This window comes from Pogona vitticeps, chromosome 2 (assembly GCF_051106095.1).
Source record: "Pogona vitticeps strain Pit_001003342236 chromosome 2, PviZW2.1, whole genome shotgun sequence".
NCBI classification, from domain to species: Eukaryota; Metazoa; Chordata; class Lepidosauria; order Squamata; family Agamidae; genus Pogona; species Pogona vitticeps.
The window spans coordinates 3662877-3685068 of record NC_135784.1 but is presented as its reverse complement, the minus strand read 5'-3'; the positions used below and the strand labels follow the sequence as shown (position 1 = coordinate 3685068).

At 45.2% G+C, this 22192-nt stretch overlaps 1 protein-coding gene across 1 annotated transcript; it reads left to right on the top strand.

The window, feature by feature from the left end:
* The first annotated feature begins 642 nt into the window (after positions 1–642).
* Positions 643–19245, top strand: LOC144587248 (uncharacterized). Its single transcript, XM_078387237.1, is given in 4 exon segments — positions 643–3800; positions 5417–5508; positions 16174–17554; positions 17556–19245. Coding segments are annotated over 2 exon segments (1308 nt in total). The 5' UTR covers positions 643–3800; positions 5417–5508; positions 16174–16337; the 3' UTR covers positions 17647–19245.
* Positions 19246–22192: the final 2947 nt, after the last annotated feature.

Sequence of the window (22192 nt, the reverse complement as noted above, 5' to 3'; positions counted from 1 at the left end):
GTGTGTGTGTGTGTGTGTGTGTGTGTGTTGGGCGGGGGGGAGGAAGAAAGAAGCGAGCAGTGAGGGGGGGCTTCTCCCTGCGATCCGGTCTGCACATAGTCTCTCTTCCCCCCCCCCCCCAAATCTGCATTGCACAAACGCCTGCAAGGGAGATGGGTTTTCCTTGTGTCCCTCCCTTGGGGATCTTCCGGGGAGTAAGAGTAGGAGGCAAGATGTCCGGGGTGGTTGGGACCTCACCCCTGGGGATACAGAGGCCTCGCCAACCACAGAATCCAGCGTCAGAAAATGCTATTTTTGATGTAGCAAAAAGAAGACATTGAAGGCAATAAATATTTCCCTGTGAAGGAGAGTATTTGATATAATCTCTTGTGTTCTTCTCCTTGATCCACTCATCTTCTGTTGCCTCACAATCGCATTGCATCAGATCTTCACTCTCGGGCGTATTATCTTCAACTGTGTCGGTGTTGTTCACAATCATCTCTTTAGGATCACCCTTGCTTCTCTCTTAAATAAGATCAAAACTTCCCACAGGTATGTCACAGTCTCCATTGTGGGACGTTGTTGGCACAGGTTTACTTTTAAATTTGCCCAAAACTGGGTAGCCTGCCTTCTAGCTCCCTTCTTTTACTGTTCCTTCTTACGCCTTTCTGGAGTAGCAGCCAGTAGCAGAGATGCTATTAGCCCCGGCATAGTAGTAAATAAAACAGACATGTCTGGATCGTTGACATTGCAATTCCAGGGGATGCCAAACTTAAAAATACAAAACTGGAAAAACTAACAAAGTACAGTACAGAGACCTGGGGATTGAAACATCTTGCCTCTGGAAGAAACACACTTAAGTGGTCCCCGTAATCATTGGGACTTTATTTGTTTGTTTGTTTGTTTGTTTGATTTATACCCCGCCTATGTGGACTACTTTGGGAACAGTATCACGATATCTCACACAGTAATTTCAGCAGTTGCAAATCTCAGAAATAACACCATCAGAGGTACATTAAACAATATTACGAACACCATACATCCTGTTCCTTCTTACGCCTTTCTTTCCTTTAAAGAGACCCAGACTTGTATTTTTTGAAGGTGGTGCCATTTTTCTAGCGAGACTCTGCAAGAGCAGCAAAAGTACGCAAGAAAAGCCTGTCACTATTAGTACATAGATTATATGAGAGTTACTATGATTTACTTTGGAGAGGTATTGCTTCATACAGGGCTTGACAAATATTTGTAAACATTGGGAGGCACACAGCAGCCAACATGGTTGATTTTTAGGAGCCAAAGAAACAGTCCTTCCATAGAGTTCTGTGTGAACCAGTCAAATATATTAGCACCCACCAGCAGAGCGTCCATGGTCCCTGGCTCCCTGGATCTGCCATCCCCTCAATTAGAATGTGCAAAATATACAAGAAAGAGAATTTTAGTAATAAACATAAAACATCCGGCTGACAGTAATGCAGTCAGTCTTGTCCACAAGGTGACTGTCACACAATGAACTCCCTCCATGTGAAGTGACTTACCACATCACTGGTTTTTAACACAAAGTTTTTCTATTACAGTCTCTAACATTCAATGAGATCCATTAAGCCATTCTCTTGAATGGAGTCCATTGAGTGCAAAAATTTCAGCATCAGAGACAAAAAAAGTGGAAAAAATGGGGGAAAAAAACCACTCAGTTCTGGCTCCAAGAATTCACCAATATTGGTAGGTAAGATAATTCTCCCCTGAGACAAGGTGAACTTAACAAACTCACCATTTTAATGCATACACTTTGTATATCATCCCAGTAAGTGGTAATTACATAAACTTTCTACGTCATGCCAGTCCCCTCTGTGCCCCAAAACAGCCTCTCTCTGACATCTTACCCCATAAAACAGCCTCTCAATGCTGAAATCATGTGAAGTCACTCATAAGGGTCCCATCATGTGAACTCAGCAGACAGAAGACATCAGAGGCCCAACAATCAGTGCAGGTAGCTCGTGTTTGTGGATTTCAATGGCTTTCCTGTGCAGTCTAACGTAACGGTTACTGGTGTTGTCCAGTATTTCAGTATTTTTAAATAGAATTTCATGTCCAGCTTATTTTAGGGCATGTTCAGCTATTGCTGATTTTTCTGGTTGTTTTAGTCTGCAGTGTCTCTCATGTTCTTTGATTCTGATGTGGATGCTTCGTTTTGTGGTTCCAATGTATACCTGGCCACAACTGCAAGGTATCTGGTATACTCCTGCGGTGGTGAGGGGGTCCCTTCTGTCCTTTGCTGATCGTAACATTTGTTGTATTTTTGTGGTGGGCTTGAATACTGTTTGTAGGTTGTGTTTTTTCAAAATCTTGCAAATCGGAACTGTCAAGCTCCATTTCTCAGCACTGACCTCAGCCATCTGAATTGGGCCCTACAGGCAAATGGCTACTCCAAAAATGAAATCACAAGAGCCATCAAACCAAGAAAACAACACCAAACTGAAGAAGAAAAACAGCCACCCACAAATAAAGTATTTCTGCCATACATCAAATGGGTCATGGACCACATGGGGAAACTTCTGAAACCCTCCCTACTTCCCCTCTGTCTGTCATGTTGTCTAACTCTATGAGCATCCTTTTTGACAAGGGCGGGGGACTATTTAAAAAAACTGAGGGGAAGAGCGGAGGGGCGGACCTTGCACTCCATTGGGGGAGTATCTTATTATCAAATCCTGTTAATGGTATAGAGACTTCCGAAACATTCTGCACAGGCGCAGAAGTGTGAGCCAGATATAAGAAATCTGGGAGTGTTAAAACACTCTTGTACCAGCAAGCATGAGATTTGACCATACACAGACTCAAAAGGGAACAAGCGCTGTTTATTTCATTGACCCAAAAGTACAAAGAGCTTTTATGCCTTCTAACCACAAGGAAATAAAGGTACAGAAAAATCCTCATTGGCTGACAAGTAGGTCAAGGGAGTTATTCAGTATGCGTTCTATAGGGTATATTTTCTAAGTATGCAGGCAAGTTCCCCTCCCCTTTGGGTGCTCTAACTTGTCTGCATCCTGTTCTGCGGTTACATTTCAATAGGAAATTAGGTAAACAGGATATCTGTGGTCGGCCGATGTACCACAGCCTAGCTTCAAAGTGGAGCGAGCAGGTGCATCTGTGACAAAGTCTAGTGACACCAAGTTCAGTTGAGAAAAGAAAAGCTTTTCTATGCTTTAAAGCAAACAAGAAGAGTAAAGGGTCTGGGGAGGGGGCTATGGAAGCATCCTTTAATAAACTTAGACATCCAAGAGGTTTGGGGGGCATTGGAAGGGGGGCTTGCAGGAAAAACCAGGACAACACCCCACCTTGACTGGACACACATATGGGGGGGCTTGCTTGGAGGAGACATGGAACGACCCCATGTCGTGAGAAATGGAATACGGAACACCCTGGACATCTTGCCTCCTTCTCTCCCCCCACCCCCCAGAAGATGCCAAGGGAGGGACCCAGAAACAACCCACTTCCCTTGCAGGTATTCGTGCAATGCAGACCCTTTCATGAAGGAAAGGGGAGGAAGGAAAGGATTGCAGAAATAAAGCGGGGAGGAGGGGAAAATCCCTGCCCGTTGGCCCCCAGTTTGACTTTGTAGTCCAAAGTTTGGAAGAGAAGGGAAACGTAGAGCTAGGAAAGAAGTAGAGGAGCTCCTCCCCTTTGGCGTTTCTCAAAACCAGAAACGGAAGCAGCGGGGAGAGGGCGCGTCTGTCTCTTTCCCATCTCTGTGGTCTGGGGGGGGGGCAAAGGCGCGTGCAAAGGGAGTCTCCTCGGGAGTTTCCCGCCTCAGGACCTGCAAGGAGGTGAGCCATGGGGGGGTGAAGGGTGCAAAATATTAGGGTGGGGTGGGAGTCAAAAAAGGAAGGTGAAATAAAACCCCAGGGAGGTAAATAAACACCCTTGTACCTGCCCGGGGGGGGAGGAGGATGATATTTGAAGATGATTAAGAGGCTGGGAGATCAGATGGGGGGGCAAGATCTTGCTGGACACTCCGCCCCCCCTCCCAATGACCCACGAGAGCAAGACACACTGTGGTTGTGATATTCCTGTGTGTGTTTGTGAGGCTGATCCTCCTTCGCATCTCTTGCAAGTGGATCAAGGATTTGGGGAGAGGAAGGTTTCCATCATCCTTCTCCTTCCTGGTCCTCTACCCCCCCGTCTTCTCTCTTCTTTCATGAAACAAAAGTGCCTGTCCAGGAAGGGAGGGATCCTGCCCGCCTCGAGGGGTGCAAACAAGGGGGGGGGCAGGAGAGGGGAACCCAGCCAGGCTCTCTGCCCTTCCTTTCCTCCTCCGACCAAAGCCTGGGGGCGACTGGAGGGGGCTTCGGGGTCCCTGGGTGGGGAGCAGGCTTGGCGCCGGGGGGGGTCGAGAAGAGGGTGCTGTGGCCCAAGGGAGGGAAGCAAGGCGGTGGGGAAGGGGTTCGGAGAAGAAGAAGAGGAGGAAGGGCAAGCCCAAGGGGGCCCTCGTCTGGAATGAGGTCTCCTGGATGATGTTGTCTTCTTGCACACACACATTTGCCAGGTCAGAATCTTAAGGGGCTCTTGATTCTCTGCACACACACAAACACAGCACACACACACACACACACACACACACAAAAACACAGCACACACACACACACACACACACACACACACACACATACACACTTGTCATTGCCTTTTAGGAAATCCTAAGGGGCTCTCGATTCAGTTGCTCTTCTCCAGATGATCCGGCAGAGATGAAAGTGCAGCAGATCCATCTCAAGGTCGGCTTTCCGCTGGGGATCCGGATGTTTTTACAGTCTGTGCTTTTATCCAGGTCTATCCACCCAGTCCTCTCTGTGCATCACTTTGTCTCTGTTGTGAAATTGCTTCTGACTTATGGAGATGCTAAGGGGGATTTTTGAGGGAAGGGAGAGGCTCAGAAATCTCCAGTGACAACCCCACCAGGAAGCTTCCTCTCCTGAGTGAAGATTGGAACTCAGGTCTCCCAAGTCTGACACTCTGTTTGGAGAACCCGATGGCTCACCTGGAAGGAAATGCCGCCTGGTCTGCTTCTCCTTTTTCCTGCCTCTGGGAACTGGAATGAGAGCCTGCGGTTCTTGTCTTGTTCCCTGCTTTTAACCCCTTCCCAGATCAAGCTCATCTCTCAGAATCCGCGAGATGCCCCTTCCTTCTCCTTTTTCATTCTTTCCTCCTTGGTGTTCCTTTCCTTGCTGCCTTTCCATTCCTCTTTTTCTGCTCTCTGAAGGACAGACAGACAGACAGACAGACAGACAGACAGACAGACAGACAGACACACACACACACACACACACACACACACACACAGATGGAGCCCACAAGTTGTATAAAAAAGGCAAATGCACTGTAAGTTGTAACTTCTTTATCCAAGAAGTCTCCAGACTGATTTCTTTCTTTTTCTGTCTCTCCAAAGGAGCGGGTGAAATGGATCTGATTTCTCCTTGTTTTTCCCTGGACCTGAAGAGAAGAATCCAATTCAAAATCACTCCAGCATTTGCAAGGGAGGTAAGAAGATTTCTTTCTTTTAGATCAGAGGTACAGTTAGTAAGATGCAATGAAATGCAAAGCTTAGACAAGTATGTCAGTTAATTTTTGCCCATTAACACCAAGAGCCTTTGAGGGAGCCGCCACCAGAACATCCATGACACATGCCAAGGGACAGAGAGGATGGTGAGATGGTTGTGATGTTGCCTGTTCTTTCTCTCAAAGGACTAAGTGGGTACAAAATCCCCATAGTTTTGCAGTTCACTTTGCTTCTGCCAACTTCAGTCTGAAGCCTCCTGAGTGACTTCCATGTGGCTCAGTTGTCCATGTGAGCAGGGGCTGGATTTTTCTCATTTCTCATCCATCTTAAAAAGTGTATTGTTCTTTCCCTGTCATTATAGTTCTGGTATTCTCTGCTGTCTCCTTCAAAAGTAACAGATTTTTTTTAAAAAAAGGATTCCTGAATTTTAATCTGGAAAGAACAGGAAGGGAACCAAAGAGTAAATGCAAATTCCAGGTAGATACTCTTGAGTCTTTCACTCTTAACAGCTGTCTCTCTACACATGACTGGGTGCCCTGTATGTTTGCCACAAAAAGGTCTTTTGTATCCCAAGAGGAAAAGATACATTAATAAATATAAAATTAATACACTTTACTCCCTTACGATTACACTTCTAATAAAAATTGGTTTCATGTACTCAGCATATTCACACTTCATACAAACTCACCAAAGAGAGAAGAATTCTTGATTCGCATCCGAGTTCCAAAGAAAGTACCATATATGCTGGCGTACAAGATGAGTTTTGGGGCCCCCAAAACATGCCTCCAAGTGGAGGAGGAAGGCAGGCAGCGAGGCAGGCAGGTGGAGGGAGGGAAGCGGCGCTCGCTCACGCGCCCACCCCCCCCCGCTTTCCCTCTTCCTCCTCTTCCTCCTCGTCCTTCTGCCACCACCACCCCAAGCCTCTTCCCAGCGCCACATTTTGGGGGGGTCGTCTAGTACGGCCCATCGCCTAGTACGGCGTCGTATACGGTAGTTGGTTCCCAAAGCCTTTGGTCTCAGCAGAGAAATTCTACCTGTCCGGCCCCCTCCTTTTCTATTGTTTTTGGGCCAGTTGCTGGGCATGCACCTTTGATATTTCATTGTTTTCCCCTAGATATATGGTCCTTATCCCCTCTTGTGAAGAATGGAATCCTTTTAGGCAGGTGTGGAATCTGCTTGCTCCAGAGGATCCTCGTACCAGGGTCTTCTTAACCCCTGAGTTTGCTCTACCCCCTTAATTAGCAGCAGATGGTTTTTGTCAACTTGCTAAAAGCGTAGATCAAACCGTCCACAGCTCAAGAGTTTCACTTCTCACAATGAGGGCTTATAGCCAGAAATGTAAAACCCCATAGTTCCTCTGGTCCTGCTGGTCTCCAGCTTTGTGTCCTTGCTCTCTCTCACACATGTACACACCTTATTCCAGGCCAAACGTGCACACAGCTTACAAGGCTGGTCATCACCCGTGATCGAGAGGGAAGGATTTCAGGCCTCCAGATGGGATTGCCCCAGCTTTTCTGGAGTGCCCGCTCTGCCTCTTCTGCATGGGCTGAACTACACACAACTAGGCTGGAGTCCTCACCTCCAGGGTAACCTCAAGTCAAGGGTGTCGTTCTTGGTCTTTCTGGTTGGGTGGCCCCAGCTGGTTCCTGATACTGTCGAGATAACGTTGTTCCCTGTGGAGGAAAAGGGGTGAGAAAATATTGAAGATTTCCATTGTTATTTTTCCTTTTGCTTGTTGTGAATGGGAGTGATTGTGATTTCTCTAGGGTTTGGCCCTGAATGCAGAATTCAAAGCTGTCCACTTTATGGAAGGCCTTTGTTTCCACGGATCTCTCCTGCTGCTTCCGTTTGGGGGCTCCCGGTATGAGAAGGATTCAGATCTGCTCTTGCAAAGGAGGCCTCCTTTCTCCTCCCCCCCCCCATGATATTTTGAAATGATGATAGGGGGATCGGATGTCAGGGTGTCAAGATCCCACCTGTAGGGACAAAGCGACAGTCCCGCACATAACCCCCCAGTGTGTGTGTGTTTTCTTATGTGTCTTTGTGAGGCTGGTCCCCCTTCGCATCTCTTGCAAGGTCCCAACCACCGCGGACATCATGTCTACTCCTACTTCGCCAAAGATCTCAAGAGAGGGACCCCTCTTTTGCAGGCATTTCTGCAATGCAGAGCCTGGTTGTTGCCTTGTTCCCAACTGTTAACCCCTTCCCCCAAGGCATAAAAAAAAAGGCAAAGGCATTTACTCTAAGTCATAGTTTCCTTTATCAAAGAAGCCCCCAAACTGATTCCTTTTTTTCTCTCTCTCCAAAGGAGGGGTCCCGATCCCACCCCTGGAGGCAGGAAACCCACCCACCCACCCACCCCGGGCATGGCTCTTTTTTTTCCTCACTCTCTCTCACACACAAACAGACACACAACCCTTCACTTGAATCCAGGAGGCACCGGTGGGGGGGGGTTAAAAAAAGGAACGATAGAAAAGTAACTTGGCTTCCCTCACTGCCCACGCACCCTTTCTCCAGAACTTGAGAGAAGTTATTTGGAGGCTGCCAGCTATTTTTACCTTATTTTAATGTCTGTGGTTTTTCTTTAATTTATTTTTTATTTTTAAAAACTAGGGATAAGGTAAGGAGTACAAAAGGTAGAGGAGGATATGGGGGCTGAGAGGCATTTTGTGGTCATTCTGGTTTGGGGCTCCCCCAAATGTCTTCTGTCTCCTTTTAATATCCAGAAGGAGAAACTGAAGAAGTTTGCTCCTACAAGGCCTTTATTTGGGGGAAGGGGGAGGGAAGGGAGTGATGGAAGAGACCTCTTTCCTTTCAATTAATCTTGGCCCCCATTTGAAACCGTATCTTCCTTCTGTACAGATTATTTTCTGATGCTTTGGCCCTGAATGCAGCTTTCAAAGCTGTCTACTTTACGGAAGGCCTTTGTTTCCATGGATCCCTCCTGCTGCTCCCATTTGGGGGCTCTTCGTTAGGTGGGAGGAAGGGGCTATGAAAACAGCCTGAAGGAGCAGCTCCCCTTCCCAGAAGGACAGAAAGGCTCCCCATAAGCGGATGAAGGAAACGGAAACCTGACACCGTTTCCATTCCTTAAAGTCCAGGCAGGAAGGGAAGGGAAAGAGGCTTTCCTGCTTGAGGCCAGGGAGAAAAGCATCCCCTCCATGTCATCCATCCTGGCCCGATGAAGGAGGAGGCTGAGCAGGGATGAGGTGGCTTGTCTCCAAGGCCTTGTGGGGCTCAGTTGTGGTGATGGAGGGAAACTGGCACCCTGGGGGAGAGAACCAGGAAGCACAGAGACCGTTTATGAGGAGGGCGTTTTCCTGTTCAGACTACAGATTCCAAAGTCATGGAATTCCAATCCAAAAAAAAAGGATCTCCTCTCAGCTCTGCCATCTCCTCCTCCTCCTCCCTGGGTGGTCATTGACCCTTGCCTAATGCTCATCTGTACATGGCTGAATTTGGGAAGTGATTATGTAAGTGGAGAAAGGTCTGGACAGTTAAAACATCAAGAGTAAATGGTTGTTGTGGGTTTTTTCGGGCTCTTTGGTTGTGTTCTGAAGGTTGTTCTTCCTAACATTTCACCAGTCTCTGTGGCCGTGGGCCTCTTCAGAGGACAGCAGTCTGTACTCTGTGCAGCACCCTGTACCTCTGAAGATGCCGGCCACAGAGACTGGCAGAACGTCAGGAAGAACAACCTTCAGAACACGACCAAAGAGCCCGAAAAACCCACAACAACCATTAGATCCCGGCCATGAAAGCCTCCGCGAATACATCAAGAGTGAAGTTGGGGACACCTTGATTTGCCCCACCCAGTGGCCCGACGAACTGTGACTCAGTTGGTCGGTTTGTCATGTATTTTTTTAAAGACAGCCTCCTCCTGCTCTGTGGTGGCGTCTGCCAAAACAAAATCTAGACTGCTGGAACCACGGTTTCCATTCCGGCAGCCTAGCTTTGGCTTGGAGCCATGGGGAGGGTTTCCCTTTGGGCGAGCCTGACTAAGGCAACTTCTCCTGTTGACTAAGAAGAGGAGGAGAAGCAAGAGGGTTGTGTTGGTGGAGCAAGAACTCCAAATACTCGTGGATCAAGCGGTTAAGAAAAAGCAGAAGAAATGCAGGAGTCATCAATGTCCTAATTCTTATTGTTATGGTTTAGAGTAGATAAAAAGTATAGTGATTGTGAATAACTTTAGGAATGTAAAGAATGAAATACATGTATGTTGTGTGTGTATGTAAAATATATTAAAGAATTAGGTAAGAAGTGGCTGGTAGTAAAGGATTTTCCGTTTTAAATGTTTATTACTAAAGGGGCTGTAATAGTTTAAAAAATGTAAAAAGGAAGGAAAAAGAATTAGAGTGTCCCCCCCCCCCGGTGTCTTTTGGAGGAAATAAGATGGAGTCGAGCCATGGGAAGTTGTGCAGTTGGCTATGTGGGATAACCAGTGGTTCCTCTACCTCCCTGAACATGTTCGCAAGGGGGAGTTGGGGTTTTAGAGCCCTGAGAGAAGCAGGAGAAATGTTGATGTCAGGTGTGGGGTTTTTTTTAATTGATGTAGTAATTTTTCAGCAAAAACAAGACCTGGAGCTGATTGTGGCTCTGATCATCAGCTTCTTAGAGCAAAACTCAAGCTTAAGCTGAACAAAGTAGGAAAAAAACCACTGGGCCATTCAGGTATAATCTAAAGCAAATCAGAACACGACCAAAGAGCCCGAAAAACCCACAACAACCATTAGATCCCGGCCATGAAAGCCTCCGCGAATACATCAAGAGTGAAGTTGGGGACACCTTGATTTGCCCCACCCAGTGGCCCGACGAACTGTGACTCAGTTGGTCGGTTTGTCATGTATTTTTTTAAAGACAGCCTCCTCCTGCTCTGTGGTGGCGTCTGCCAAAACAAAATCTAGACTGCTGGAACCACGGTTTCCATTCCGGCAGCCTAGCTTTGGCTTGGAGCCATGGGGAGGGTTTCCCTTTGGGCGAGCCTGACTAAGGCAACTTCTCCTGTTGACTAAGAAGAGGAGGAGAAGCAAGAGGGTTGTGTTGGTGGAGCAAGAACTCCAAATACTCGTGGATCAAGCGGTTAAGAAAAAGCAGAAGAAATGCAGGAGTCATCAATGTCCTAATTCTTATTGTTATGGTTTAGAGTAGATAAAAAGTATAGTGATTGTGAATAACTTTAGGAATGTAAAGAATGAAATACATGTATGTTGTGTGTGTATGTAAAATATATTAAAGAATTAGGTAAGAAGTGGCTGGTAGTAAAGGATTTTCCGTTTTAAATGTTTATTACTAAAGGGGCTGTAATAGTTTAAAAAATGTAAAAAGGAAGGAAAAAGAATTAGAGTGTCCCCCCCCCCGGTGTCTTTTGGAGGAAATAAGATGGAGTCGAGCCATGGGAAGTTGTGCAGTTGGCTATGTGGGATAACCAGTGGTTCCTCTACCTCCCTGAACATGTTCGCAAGGGGGAGTTGGGGTTTTAGAGCCCTGAGAGAAGCAGGAGAAATGTTGATGTCAGGTGTGGGGTTTTTTTTAATTGATGTAGTAATTTTTCAGCAAAAACAAGACCTGGAGCTGATTGTGGCTCTGATCATCAGCTTCTTAGAGCAAAACTCAAGCTTAAGCTGAACAAAGTAGGAAAAAAACCACTGGGCCATTCAGGTATAATCTAAAGCAAATCCCTGATGAATACACAGTGGAAGTGAAGAACAGATTTAAGGAACTCGATTTGGTGGACAGGGTGCCTGAAGAACTATGGTTGGAGGCTCGTAACATTGTCCAGGAGGCAGCAACGAAAACCATCCCAAAGAAAAGGAAATGCAAGAAAGCAAAGTGGCTGTCCAACGAGGCCTTACAAATAGCAGAGAGGAGAAGGGAAACAAAATGCAAGGGAGATAGGGAAAGTTACAGAAAATTCAATGCAGACTTCCAAAGAATAGCGAGGATAGTTTTTATCCCAGAGATATAATTGCACTTAATAATGAACTTAAAGGCCACCAGCAGTTGGACAGTGTTACTTAGCCTGCAGTGTAGATGTGGGGGATTTTTAGTGGGTGGGGAGTGTTTGCAGATTTTTCATCTGTGTGCATGTGGGTCTGAGTGTCTGTGTGAATTTCATTGTATGTGTATACTATGTATATACTTAAAATGACAAAAATATTTGTAATTTGTAAGGAGAGACAAGAGGGCCTTAAATGAACAGTGCAAAGAAATAGAGGAAAATAATAGAAAGGGAAAAAACAGAGATCTGTTCAAGAAAACTGGAGATATTAAAGGAACATTTTGTGCAAGGATGGACATGATAAAGGACAAAAATGGCAGAAGTAGAAGCAGACGACATCAAGAAGAGGTGGCAAGAATACACAGAGGAATTATACCAGAAAGATCTATTTGTCCCTGATAACCCAGATAGTGTGGCTGCTGACCTAGAGCCAGACATCCTGGAGAGTGAAGTCAAGTGGGCCTTAGAAAATATAACAAGAAGGCCAGTGGAGGTGATGGCATTCCAGTTGAACTACAGTGGTGCCTCGACTTATGAACGTCCTGATATGCGACCATTTCGAGTTATGACCAGCTCCAGCCGCAAAATTTTGCTTCGACTTGCGACCAGAGCTTTGAGTTACAAACAGAAAAAGGCGGGGAATTCAAATTGCTAACCGTTGGTGGTGAAGAGGCTGCTTCTTTGTAGTTCTTTTGCCCCAACATTTAGAGAGGAGGAGTTTGGAGTGCCTGGTAAGATAAATTGCAGCTTCCTGCTTTCAAAACACTGTTCTGGGTGGTTTTTGCAACGTGGTATAGGGCTGGCTGGGTGGTGTGATTATGTTTCTATGCTTTGATGGATACTGCAGGGTTTCTTTGTTTTTTGGAGTTTTTCCTGTTGGAAACCTGTTCTAACACAAGCGGTGTGGGGAGAGATGTCTGAAAATAATTAGTCTGCAGCTGCAGCTACCATACAATTGCACTCATTTTACACGCAAGCAAGGTTATGCTCAAAATCCTACAAGGTAGGCTTCAGCAATATGTGGACCGAGAACTCCCAGAAGTACAAGCTGGATTTCGAAGGGCCAGAGGAACTAGAGACCAAATTGCTAACATGCGCTGGATTATGGAGAAAAACAGAGAGTTCCAGAAAAACATCTATTTCTGCTTCATTGACTATGCAAAAGCCTTTGACAGTGTGGACCACAGAAAACTATGGCAAGTTCTTAAAGATATGGGAGTGCCTGACCACCTTATCTGTCTCCTGATAAATCTATATGTGGGACAGGAAGCAACAGTTAGAACTGGATATGGAACAACTGATTGGTCCAAAATTGGGAAAGGAGTACGACAAGGCTGTATATTGTCCCCCTGCTTATTTAACTTATATGCAGAATACATCATGCAAAAGGCTGGATTGGATGAATCCCAAAATGGAATTAAGATTGCCGGAAGAAATATCAACAACCTCCAATGTGCAGATGATACCAATCTGATGGAAGAAAGTGAGGAGGAATTAAAGAACCTCTTAATGAGGGTGAAAGAGGAGAGTGCCAAAAATGATCTGAAGCTCAATATCAAAAAAACTAAGATCATGGCCACTGGTCCCATCACATCATGGCAAATAGAAGGGGAAGATATGGAGGCAGTGACAGATTTTACTTTCTTGGGCTCCGTGATCATTGCAGATGGGGACAGCAGCCACAAAATTAAAAGACACCTGCTTCTTGGCAGGAAAGCAATGACAAACCTAGACAGCATCTTAAAAAGCAGATACATCACCTTGCCGACAAAGGTCCGCATAGTCAAAGGTATGGTTTTTCCAGTAGCAATATATGGAAGTGAGAGCTGGACCGTAAAGAAGGCTGACCAGCAAAGAATTGATGCCTTCGAATTGTGGTGCTGGAGGAGACTCTTGAGAGTCCCCTGGACTGCAAAGAGAAGAAACCTATCAATTCTAAAGGAAATCAACCCTGAGTGCTCACTGGAAGGACAGATTCTGAAGCTGAGGCTCCAGTACTTTGGCCATCTGATGAGAAGAGAAGACTCCCTGGAAAAAAAGATCCTGATGTTAGGAAAGTGTGAAGGCAAGAGGAGAAGGGGACGACAGAGGACGAGATGGTTGGACAGTGTCATAGTAGCTACCAACATGAATTTGACCCAACTCCGGGAGGTAGTGGAAGACAGGAGGGCCTGGCGTGCTCTTGTCCATCAGGTCACGAAGAGTCGGACACGACCTAATGACTAAACAACAACAACATTTATAAAGCTTGTTAAGTAGTATGAAATCTTGGACTTGATTCCTCCAAAGTAAACCACCCTCAGAAAAGGAGCCATTTTATCTACTACCTAAAGTGTATACAAACATTTTACTTAATTGAAATGAAGTGTTGGAAAAGAGTTTTACAGATAGCATGACATGTCTAAGAGATAAGTAAAGCAAATTAAGTGTGGACTCTCACTAGAAGCTAAAATAACCAAACAGTGGCATCATGAGAAGACAAGCTCACTGGAAAAGGCAGCAATGCAGGGAAAAGTGCAGTGCGGTAAGAAAAGCGAAGGATTGCACATGAGATCGGTTGACTCAATAATCAAGCAGCCTTATCTCCGATCTCTAAAAGAAAGGATTTACAAGAAAGGTAGCGGGGAGAGGTGGGTTCCAGTTTGAGGTTCGGCTGGAGGGGGTGGGGTGGGGGTAGTGCTCTGCTCATTACCCCCCAGGATTTTCCTTTTTACCCCATTTGGGGCAATTTACCCCTGTTCCCTGACCCCTATTCTAGAGGCATTCTTGCGACCCAGTGCAAATCAATCCTTCCACCACCAAGACCGCAAAACTCTCTTACCTGCCTTTTTCTTTCATGAGGGGAGGGGAGTGTCTCTTGTGGATGGTGGGGAGGCAGTTTCACAGGGATCGTTGCAGCCAACTTGCAGCTCCCAAGGGAGGAAATGAAGGGGTGAGAAGGGAACCACCAGGTCTTTTCCCTCATCTCTTTAAAACCAATTTTTAAAATAAGAGTTCCTAAAATACAGGACAATATATCATGGAAACAAACTAGATCAGAGGTTCGCAAACTTTTTTCACTCATGGCTCCCTTTTCTCACTGGGCACTGTTTCCCAGTACAGGAAGACGGCCATATCTACGGGGTCAGAATCTGCAGCTTCACTGCTTAAAAAAAAAAAGTTAGAAAAAAAACATAAATACACCTTCCGGGCTGTATGACCAGGACTGGCCAATAGACAGAACCAGACATTGGTGCTTTTCATTCTACAGTGGTACGTCGCAAGACGACAACCCCGCTGTACGACAAATTTTGCTATCGCTATTGCTATTCGCAAAACAGTCATTCCTATGGGGGAATTCCGCTTGATGATGATTTCGTCCGTGCTTCGCGGACCCTTTTTTCGCAAGACAATGATCTTTACAGTTGGTTGTTGGCTTCGCAAAATGGCTTCCCGCTCTTTTCCGGACCCATGCTTCGCAAGACAGTGATTAAAAACAGCTGATCAGCGCTCGCAAAATGGCTGCCCTATGGGCGTTCTTCGCTGGACGACAAGGTATCTTCCCCATTAGAATGCATTAACTGGTTTTCAATGCATTCTAATGGGGAAATGGATTTTGCATGATGACGATTTCGCTTAACAGCAATTTTCCCGGAATGGATTATCGTCGTCATGCGGGGCACCACTGTATAAGGTTTTAACCTCATAAAAATCATTAATAATTCTTTAATCCAGTGTGGTAACAATGCTGAGTACGAACTCATACAACATTATATAATATTTATGTATGAAACCTGTAAAGGCACATGGAAGAATTTGACCAATAATTCCCTGGCCGGCTTCTGGGCTGTGGTAGACTGAAGGGCCACAGTCTCATGGTACTGAGGGGCATAGTCGATTATCACCAGCATGTCTGTGTGGGCCCTGGGAGATTTAGGGAGGGCCCCACTAAATCCATAGCTATGTGGTTGAAGGGCTTGTCTATTATGGATAATGACATAAGGGGGCCCTGGGGTGGGGCCATGTCTGAATTATATGGCACACTGGACACAATCTACAGTACTGGTATAGCTCTGCTAAAAAAACTGCTGGTGTATGCAGACACTCATCATCTTCAGTGGCCAAATGCAATCGGTCATGTGCAGGGAAGGGAGGGCTGGTGGTAATATGGGCGAGGAGGCCATCCTGTATTTCACAGACAAACTGCCCAGCAATAGTTTCCTTTTCTGGCCTGGCTTCAGCAAGGTCTGGGCCAGAGCAGGGTCTTCCTGGAGGGCTAAAATGGGTGGAATGAACACAGACATGTTGCCAAATTGATTCTCCCCGAACTAGGTGCCCAAAGTTGGCCCTTTGCCGAAAATAAATACTGGCCTTGTCCTGATACCGCTGAGATAATCACATGCCTTTCTGATAATATCCTTGACCAGGTTGTGCTGCAGGCTGAAGAAAAGCAGAGCTGTTTGAGAGAAGACGTTTCCGGAAGATAATCAGGAAACAGATTCTCTTCTTCCTTAATGGAATTAAGGAAGAAGGGTCCATTCCTTTTTGGCTGGCTCTGGTGTGTCTATCGGGTCCTTTCCCCATAACCATTTTTTAAAAATGAAGAAATACTTCGCTTGATCCCCAATCAGATGGTCTTCTGGGCTGTACTCTTTTTTTTCCCTCCCATCAGGTCACAAAGAGGACAACCAGAAACGGATGGAACCACTCCTTCTGACCCTGAAAAGAACCAATTGAGAAGGAGAAAAGGAGAATATTCGGGAGGCAGACAATAACTGACAAAAACAAATCTCACCAAGAGATAACAACAAGTCAATTCATAGAAAACACGTGACTATGAAGAATGAATGTATTTCACATGAAAACCCTCTCAATGGAGAGAAACAGTATAACTGTATGCAGTGTGGAAAAAGCTTTAGGCAAAGGAAGTACCTAAGTAGACATCAAAGAACTCACACAGCAGAGAAGCCATATGGATGCATGGAATGTGGAAAGAGTTTCAGTCAAAGGGGTGCCCTAAATACACATCAAAGAACTCACACAGGAGAGAAGCCATATGGATGCATGGAATGTGGAAAGAGTTTCAGTCAAAGGAGTGCCCTAAGTACACATAAAAGAACTCACACAGGAGAGAAACTATATGAATGCATGGAATGTGGAAGGATCTTCAGTAACGAAAATAACCTATGTTTGCATCAAAGAACTCACACAGGAGAGAAACCATATGAATGCATGGAATGTGGAAGGAGCTTCAGTCAAAGGAGGTACCTAAGTGAACATCAAAGAACTCACACAGGGGAGAAACCATATAAATGCCTGGAATGTGGAAAGAGCTTCAGTCGGAGTGGTCACCTTATTTCCCATCAAAGAACTCACACAGGAGAGAAACCATATGAATGCATGGAATGTGGAAAGAGCTTCAGTCACAAAAATAAGCTAAGTTTGCATCAAAGAACTCACACAGGGGAGAAACCATATAAATGCATTGAATGTGGAAAGAGTTTCAGGACTAGCAGTACCCTAAGTTTGCATCAAAGAACTCACACAGGGGAGAAAGCATATAAATGCATGGAATGTGGGAAGAATTTCAGGCATAGCAATGCCCTAAGATTGCATCAAAGAACTCACACAGGGGAGAAAGCATATAAATGCCTAGAATGTGGAAAGAGTTTCAGGCACAGAAATACTTTAAGTTTACATCAAAGAACTCACACAGGGGAGAAACCATATAAATGCATGAAATGTGGAAAGAGCTTCAATCGGAGTGATAACCTTAGGTCACATCAAAGAACTCACACAGGGGAGAAACCACATAAATGCCTGGAATGTGGAAAGACCTTTAGTCAGAGAAGTAACCTTCATTCACATCAAAGAACTCACACAGGGGAGAAACCACATAAATGCCTGGAATGTGGGAAGAGCTTCGGTCAAAGTGGTACCCTACATTCACATCATAGAGTTCACACAGGGGAGAAACCATATAAATGCATGGAATGTGGGAAGAGCTTCAAACGGAGTGATAGCCTTAGGTCACATCAAAGAACTCACACGGGAGAAACCATATAAATGTCTGAAATGTGGAAAAAGGATCAGTCAGAGTGATCATCTTACTTTCTATCAAAGAATTCACACTGGAGATAAATGAATGGAATGTGGGCTCCGCTTTAATCAGAGTAGTAGGCTGAATTTACATAATCTAGTTATGAGTAGAGCATAGATTTTTGTCATAAAAGTGACTTCCTTATTAGAGGTTAGAAGACAGAGGGGTGATATATTAACACTTTTCAAATATTTGAAAGGCTGTCATACAGAGGAGGAGCAAGATATTTTCTCAGAGTTCAGGACATGTAAGAATGGACTCAAGTTCCAGGAAGCAAGATTTTAGATGAAGTTCAGGAAAAATTTCCCTATTGTTAGAGCAGTATGAAAGTGGACCAAACTACCTCGCGAGGTGGTGAGCACTCCAACACTGAAGGCATTCGAGAGAAATTTGGAGAACCACCTGGCCGATATCCTTTGATTTCTATTTCTGCATTGAGTACGGGGTTGGACATGATGGCCTGAGAGGCCCCTTCCAACCTCACTATTTTATAATAATTAAAAGCATTTACAACTTTAAAAATAAACTTGTATGTCTGTTAAAATGTTCTGGTCTGACCTTAAGAAAGTTGAAAGAGAGAAATGGCCGAGAGAGAAGGGATCAGAGAGAAAAGGTAGAACAGCACAAGGTTGTCTATGGCAACCGCCCATTGGAGAAAATCTCATTAATGCTTTGGGATGTTCAGCCATGCGAAAGACTTTGAAAAATCCCTCATACAATTAGGCTCGAGATAGTGGGCTCCACATTCCATACTTAATATATTTGAAATTATACTTGAAGTTTGCAGTTTTGGGGCTTTTAATAAGACTGGATGTAACATTGTCAGCCACCTTGTGTCGGAGAAAAGAGGCCTGCAAATGATGCTTCCTTATTTCTTGAACAAATTCGGGAACGTTCTGGAATGAAGAAGGAAATCCGTAGGCCTCGGCCCAGAGTAAAGGCCTAAAACTTTGGTTCCTGATAGCAGATCATCGGAAGACGCTCAGATCCTGTCAGCAGAGTGAGAAGACAGTTCTTGCTGAAGTCGACAGGACCACTCGAGAAAGAGAAATGCTAAAATGGACAGTAAGCCGTGCTGTACAAAATCAAAGGCTGCGGCTGGATACAAAGAAGAACAAAGAGACTCCTTCCAACTTACCACCATGTTTTTTATTTCAGCCCAAATGAGTGCTCACTGGAAATCAACCCCGAGTGCTTCCTGGAAGGACAGAATCTGAAGCTGAGGCGCCAATCCTTTGTCCATCTTGAGAGGAGAAGACTCCCTGGGTTAGGCCCTGATGTTATCTAATGATGTAAGATGTCTCTTTGCTTATTGTTCTTAGATTTAAATAGTATCTTTTGTTGATGTGAAACCACTGTTGTAGACTCATTGTTTTCAACTTCAAATATTGTCTTCCAATGTTGTGAGCTGTCCTTGGGCCCTTCTCAAGGAGAAAGGTTAGGCACAGTCAATCTAAATGATAAAACATTGACTGGTATTATATAACAGAAACCAATTTTAATCAAAAACCTAAATTTCTGTTAAATATTGGCACAGGATGTATGACAGTGGGGAGAATATTTTTAATAAGTATTTTTGTATTTTTCTACTTTTCTACCTGTTGTAATCAGAGTGATTTATTACAATATATTCCGTTCATTTCATATTGTCTTGTACTCTCTAACATAATATTAATCTAATGTGTTCTACATAAATCAATGTAGATTTCATCCAGGTATAAAGAGTTTCCCATTTATTATTATCCAGTCTATCATTTAACAAGAGTATGTCTCAATAAGAAGCTGATGGCATATACCAAGATCCAGGTCTTTAGAGCCTGTGTCCTGAGCACACTCCTGCACTGCAGTGAGTCCTGGACCCTTTGTGCACGGCAAGAGAGGAAGCTGAACATGTTCCAGATGTGTTGTCTCTGATGCATTTTTGGTATCACCTGGCAGGACAAAGTTCCAAATAGAGTAGTCCTAGAACGAGCTGGAATTTTTACATGTACAGTGGGGTCTCGACTTACAAACGGCTCGACATACGAACGTTTCGACTTACGAACTGCTCTCATAGGAATATATGGACTCGACTTACGAACTTAGCTTCGAGTTACGAACTCTTTTTTTCCCTTTTTTTAAAAGCCAAGTCATCTTAGGTTAAAAGGAAAAAAAGAAAAAAATATCCCCCTCTAGTGGCAGAAGGCGGAATAGCAGCTTCCCATTAGTTTCTATGGACGAAAAGAGCAGATACGGATTAAATGGTTTTCAATGCATTCCTATGGGAAATGCAGATTCGAGTTAAGAACTTTTCGACCTGAGAACTGCCTTCCAATACGGATTAAGTTCGTAAGTCGAGACCCCACTGTATACATTACTGAAACAGCTACATTGGCTTGGTCATTTTGTGATAATGGCTGGTGGTCGGATTCCAAAAGATCTCCTGTATGGAGAATTAGTGCAGGGAAATCGCCCCAGAGGGAGACCACAGCTAAAAAAAGCAAAGCAAAGTGTGCTGCTTGTATACCATCCCATAGCGTTTCAAGCACTCTCTGGGCGGTTTACAATTATGCAGTCTACACATTACCCCCCCCCCCCCACCAGCGAGCTGGGTACTCATTTTACCAACCTCGGAAGGATAGAAGGCTGAGTCAACCTTGAGCCACTACCTGGGATTTGAACCCCAGGTCGTGAGCACAGTTTTAGCTGCAGTACAGCGATTTAACCACTGTGCCACAGCTGCAGTACAAGGATATCTGGAAGCAGGATCTGAAGGCCTTAGAAATGGACCTCAACAGATGGGAAACCTTGACATCCCAGCGTTCAGCCTGGAGGCAGGCAGCACATCATGGCCTCTCCCAATTTGAAGAAACCCTTGTCTAGCAGGCCAAGGCAAAGAGGCAGTCCCAAAACCAGCAAAACCAGGGACGCCAGATTTGGTGGACAAAGCACTTGATCGCTGCCAGGCCACCACCTCCTCCCTTGACGCTTGCCCGGCCTGGCTAATCAAAGCAGCCAGGCCAGTAACAACAGAATGGGCCACTGCAATAATTAATATTCCCCTTGCCCTCAAGGAGACACTCATTAGGCCCATTAGGAAGAAACCAAATTTGGCGGCGGACGAAATTGGCAATTACAGGCCCGTCGCCAGTGTTTCCTTCCTAATCAAAGTTGTGGAGAGGGTGGTGGCAGATCAGGCGCTCTTGGACGAAACCAATGCCCTAGACCCATTTCAGTCGGGCTTCAGGCCGCGCTATGGTATGGAAACGGCACTGGTCGCACTGTTGGATGACCTGTTGAGGGAGGCTGATCGGGGCAATATGTCCTTGTTGGTCCTCCTTGACATCTCAGCCACCTTCGATACCGTCGACCACGGTATCCTCCTGGGGAGGCTGTCTGAGTTAGGAATCGGCGGCCTGGTGCTTGCCTGGCTCCGATCCTTCTTAGAGGACCGTCCCCAGAGAGTACAGCTTGGCGAGAATGTTTTGGCCCCATGGAGCCTCAATTCTGGGGTTCCACAGGGGTCGATCATCTCTGCTGTTTAACATCTACATGAGGCTGTTGGGTGGGGTCATCAGTGGGTGTGGGGCATCGTGCCATCAGTATGCTGATGACACACAGCTCTACATCTCCTTTTCACCTACTTCAGTGGATGCCGTTCCGTCCCTCCAGTGCTGCCTGGAGGCTGTACTGGAATGGATGCAGTCGAATGGGTTGAGGCTGAACCCGGACAAGACAGAGGTCTTGAGGGTGGGTTGTCCTTCCATCATTGGTCCTTCCAATTTGGGTGACTCCCTTTCTTTTGGGGGGTCGACCCTCAACGCAAAGAGCGAGGTTCGCAGCTTGGGGATACATCTAGACCCGGAGCTTACCATGGAAACCCAGGTAGTGTCCGTGGTCCGTTCCACCTATTTTCACCTATGACGGATTGCCCAGCTGCGACCATATCTTGATGGGGGGGCCCTCACTACTCTTGTCCATGCGCTCGTAATCTTGGGATTTCCTAAGATCGAATCCACGCGACGGAGTGAGCTCCCGTCGCTTTGTCCATATTTTCTTGAAATCATTATTTTTCATTTGGCCCCTACTTATTTTCATATCACATGTCAGTTTATCATTAATTGCCATATCCCATAATTCTCTACACCATTCCTCCAAATTCAATTGATTATCATTTATCCAGTTCCTTGCAAATATTATCCTTGCTGCCATAATCATTATTAGTATTAAATCCTTAATTTCTTTCACCAATGGATCTTCCTTAAACAAATTCAATAAAGCTGTTAATGGAGACATTTGAATGTTCAATCCAATAATTTCAGATATTTCTTTAAATATTCATTTCCATTCTTTCCTTCTTTCTTCACACAACCACCACATATGTAAATACGTCCCCTTCTCTTTTTTACATCTCCAACGTAATATTGACACACTTTTATCCATTCACTATTTTCACTTTACAAAGAGACCTGCGGGAGAGGGAAAGGCCCAGAAGCAAGTGCTGGGGATGGAGATGAAAAAGGCAAAGATGATGCTGAGACCAGAGGCTCCATATGGGGTGCAAGCAGTTCCTCTCCCTGGGGAGGTTTATTCCAGCCTCTGGTAAAGAAGA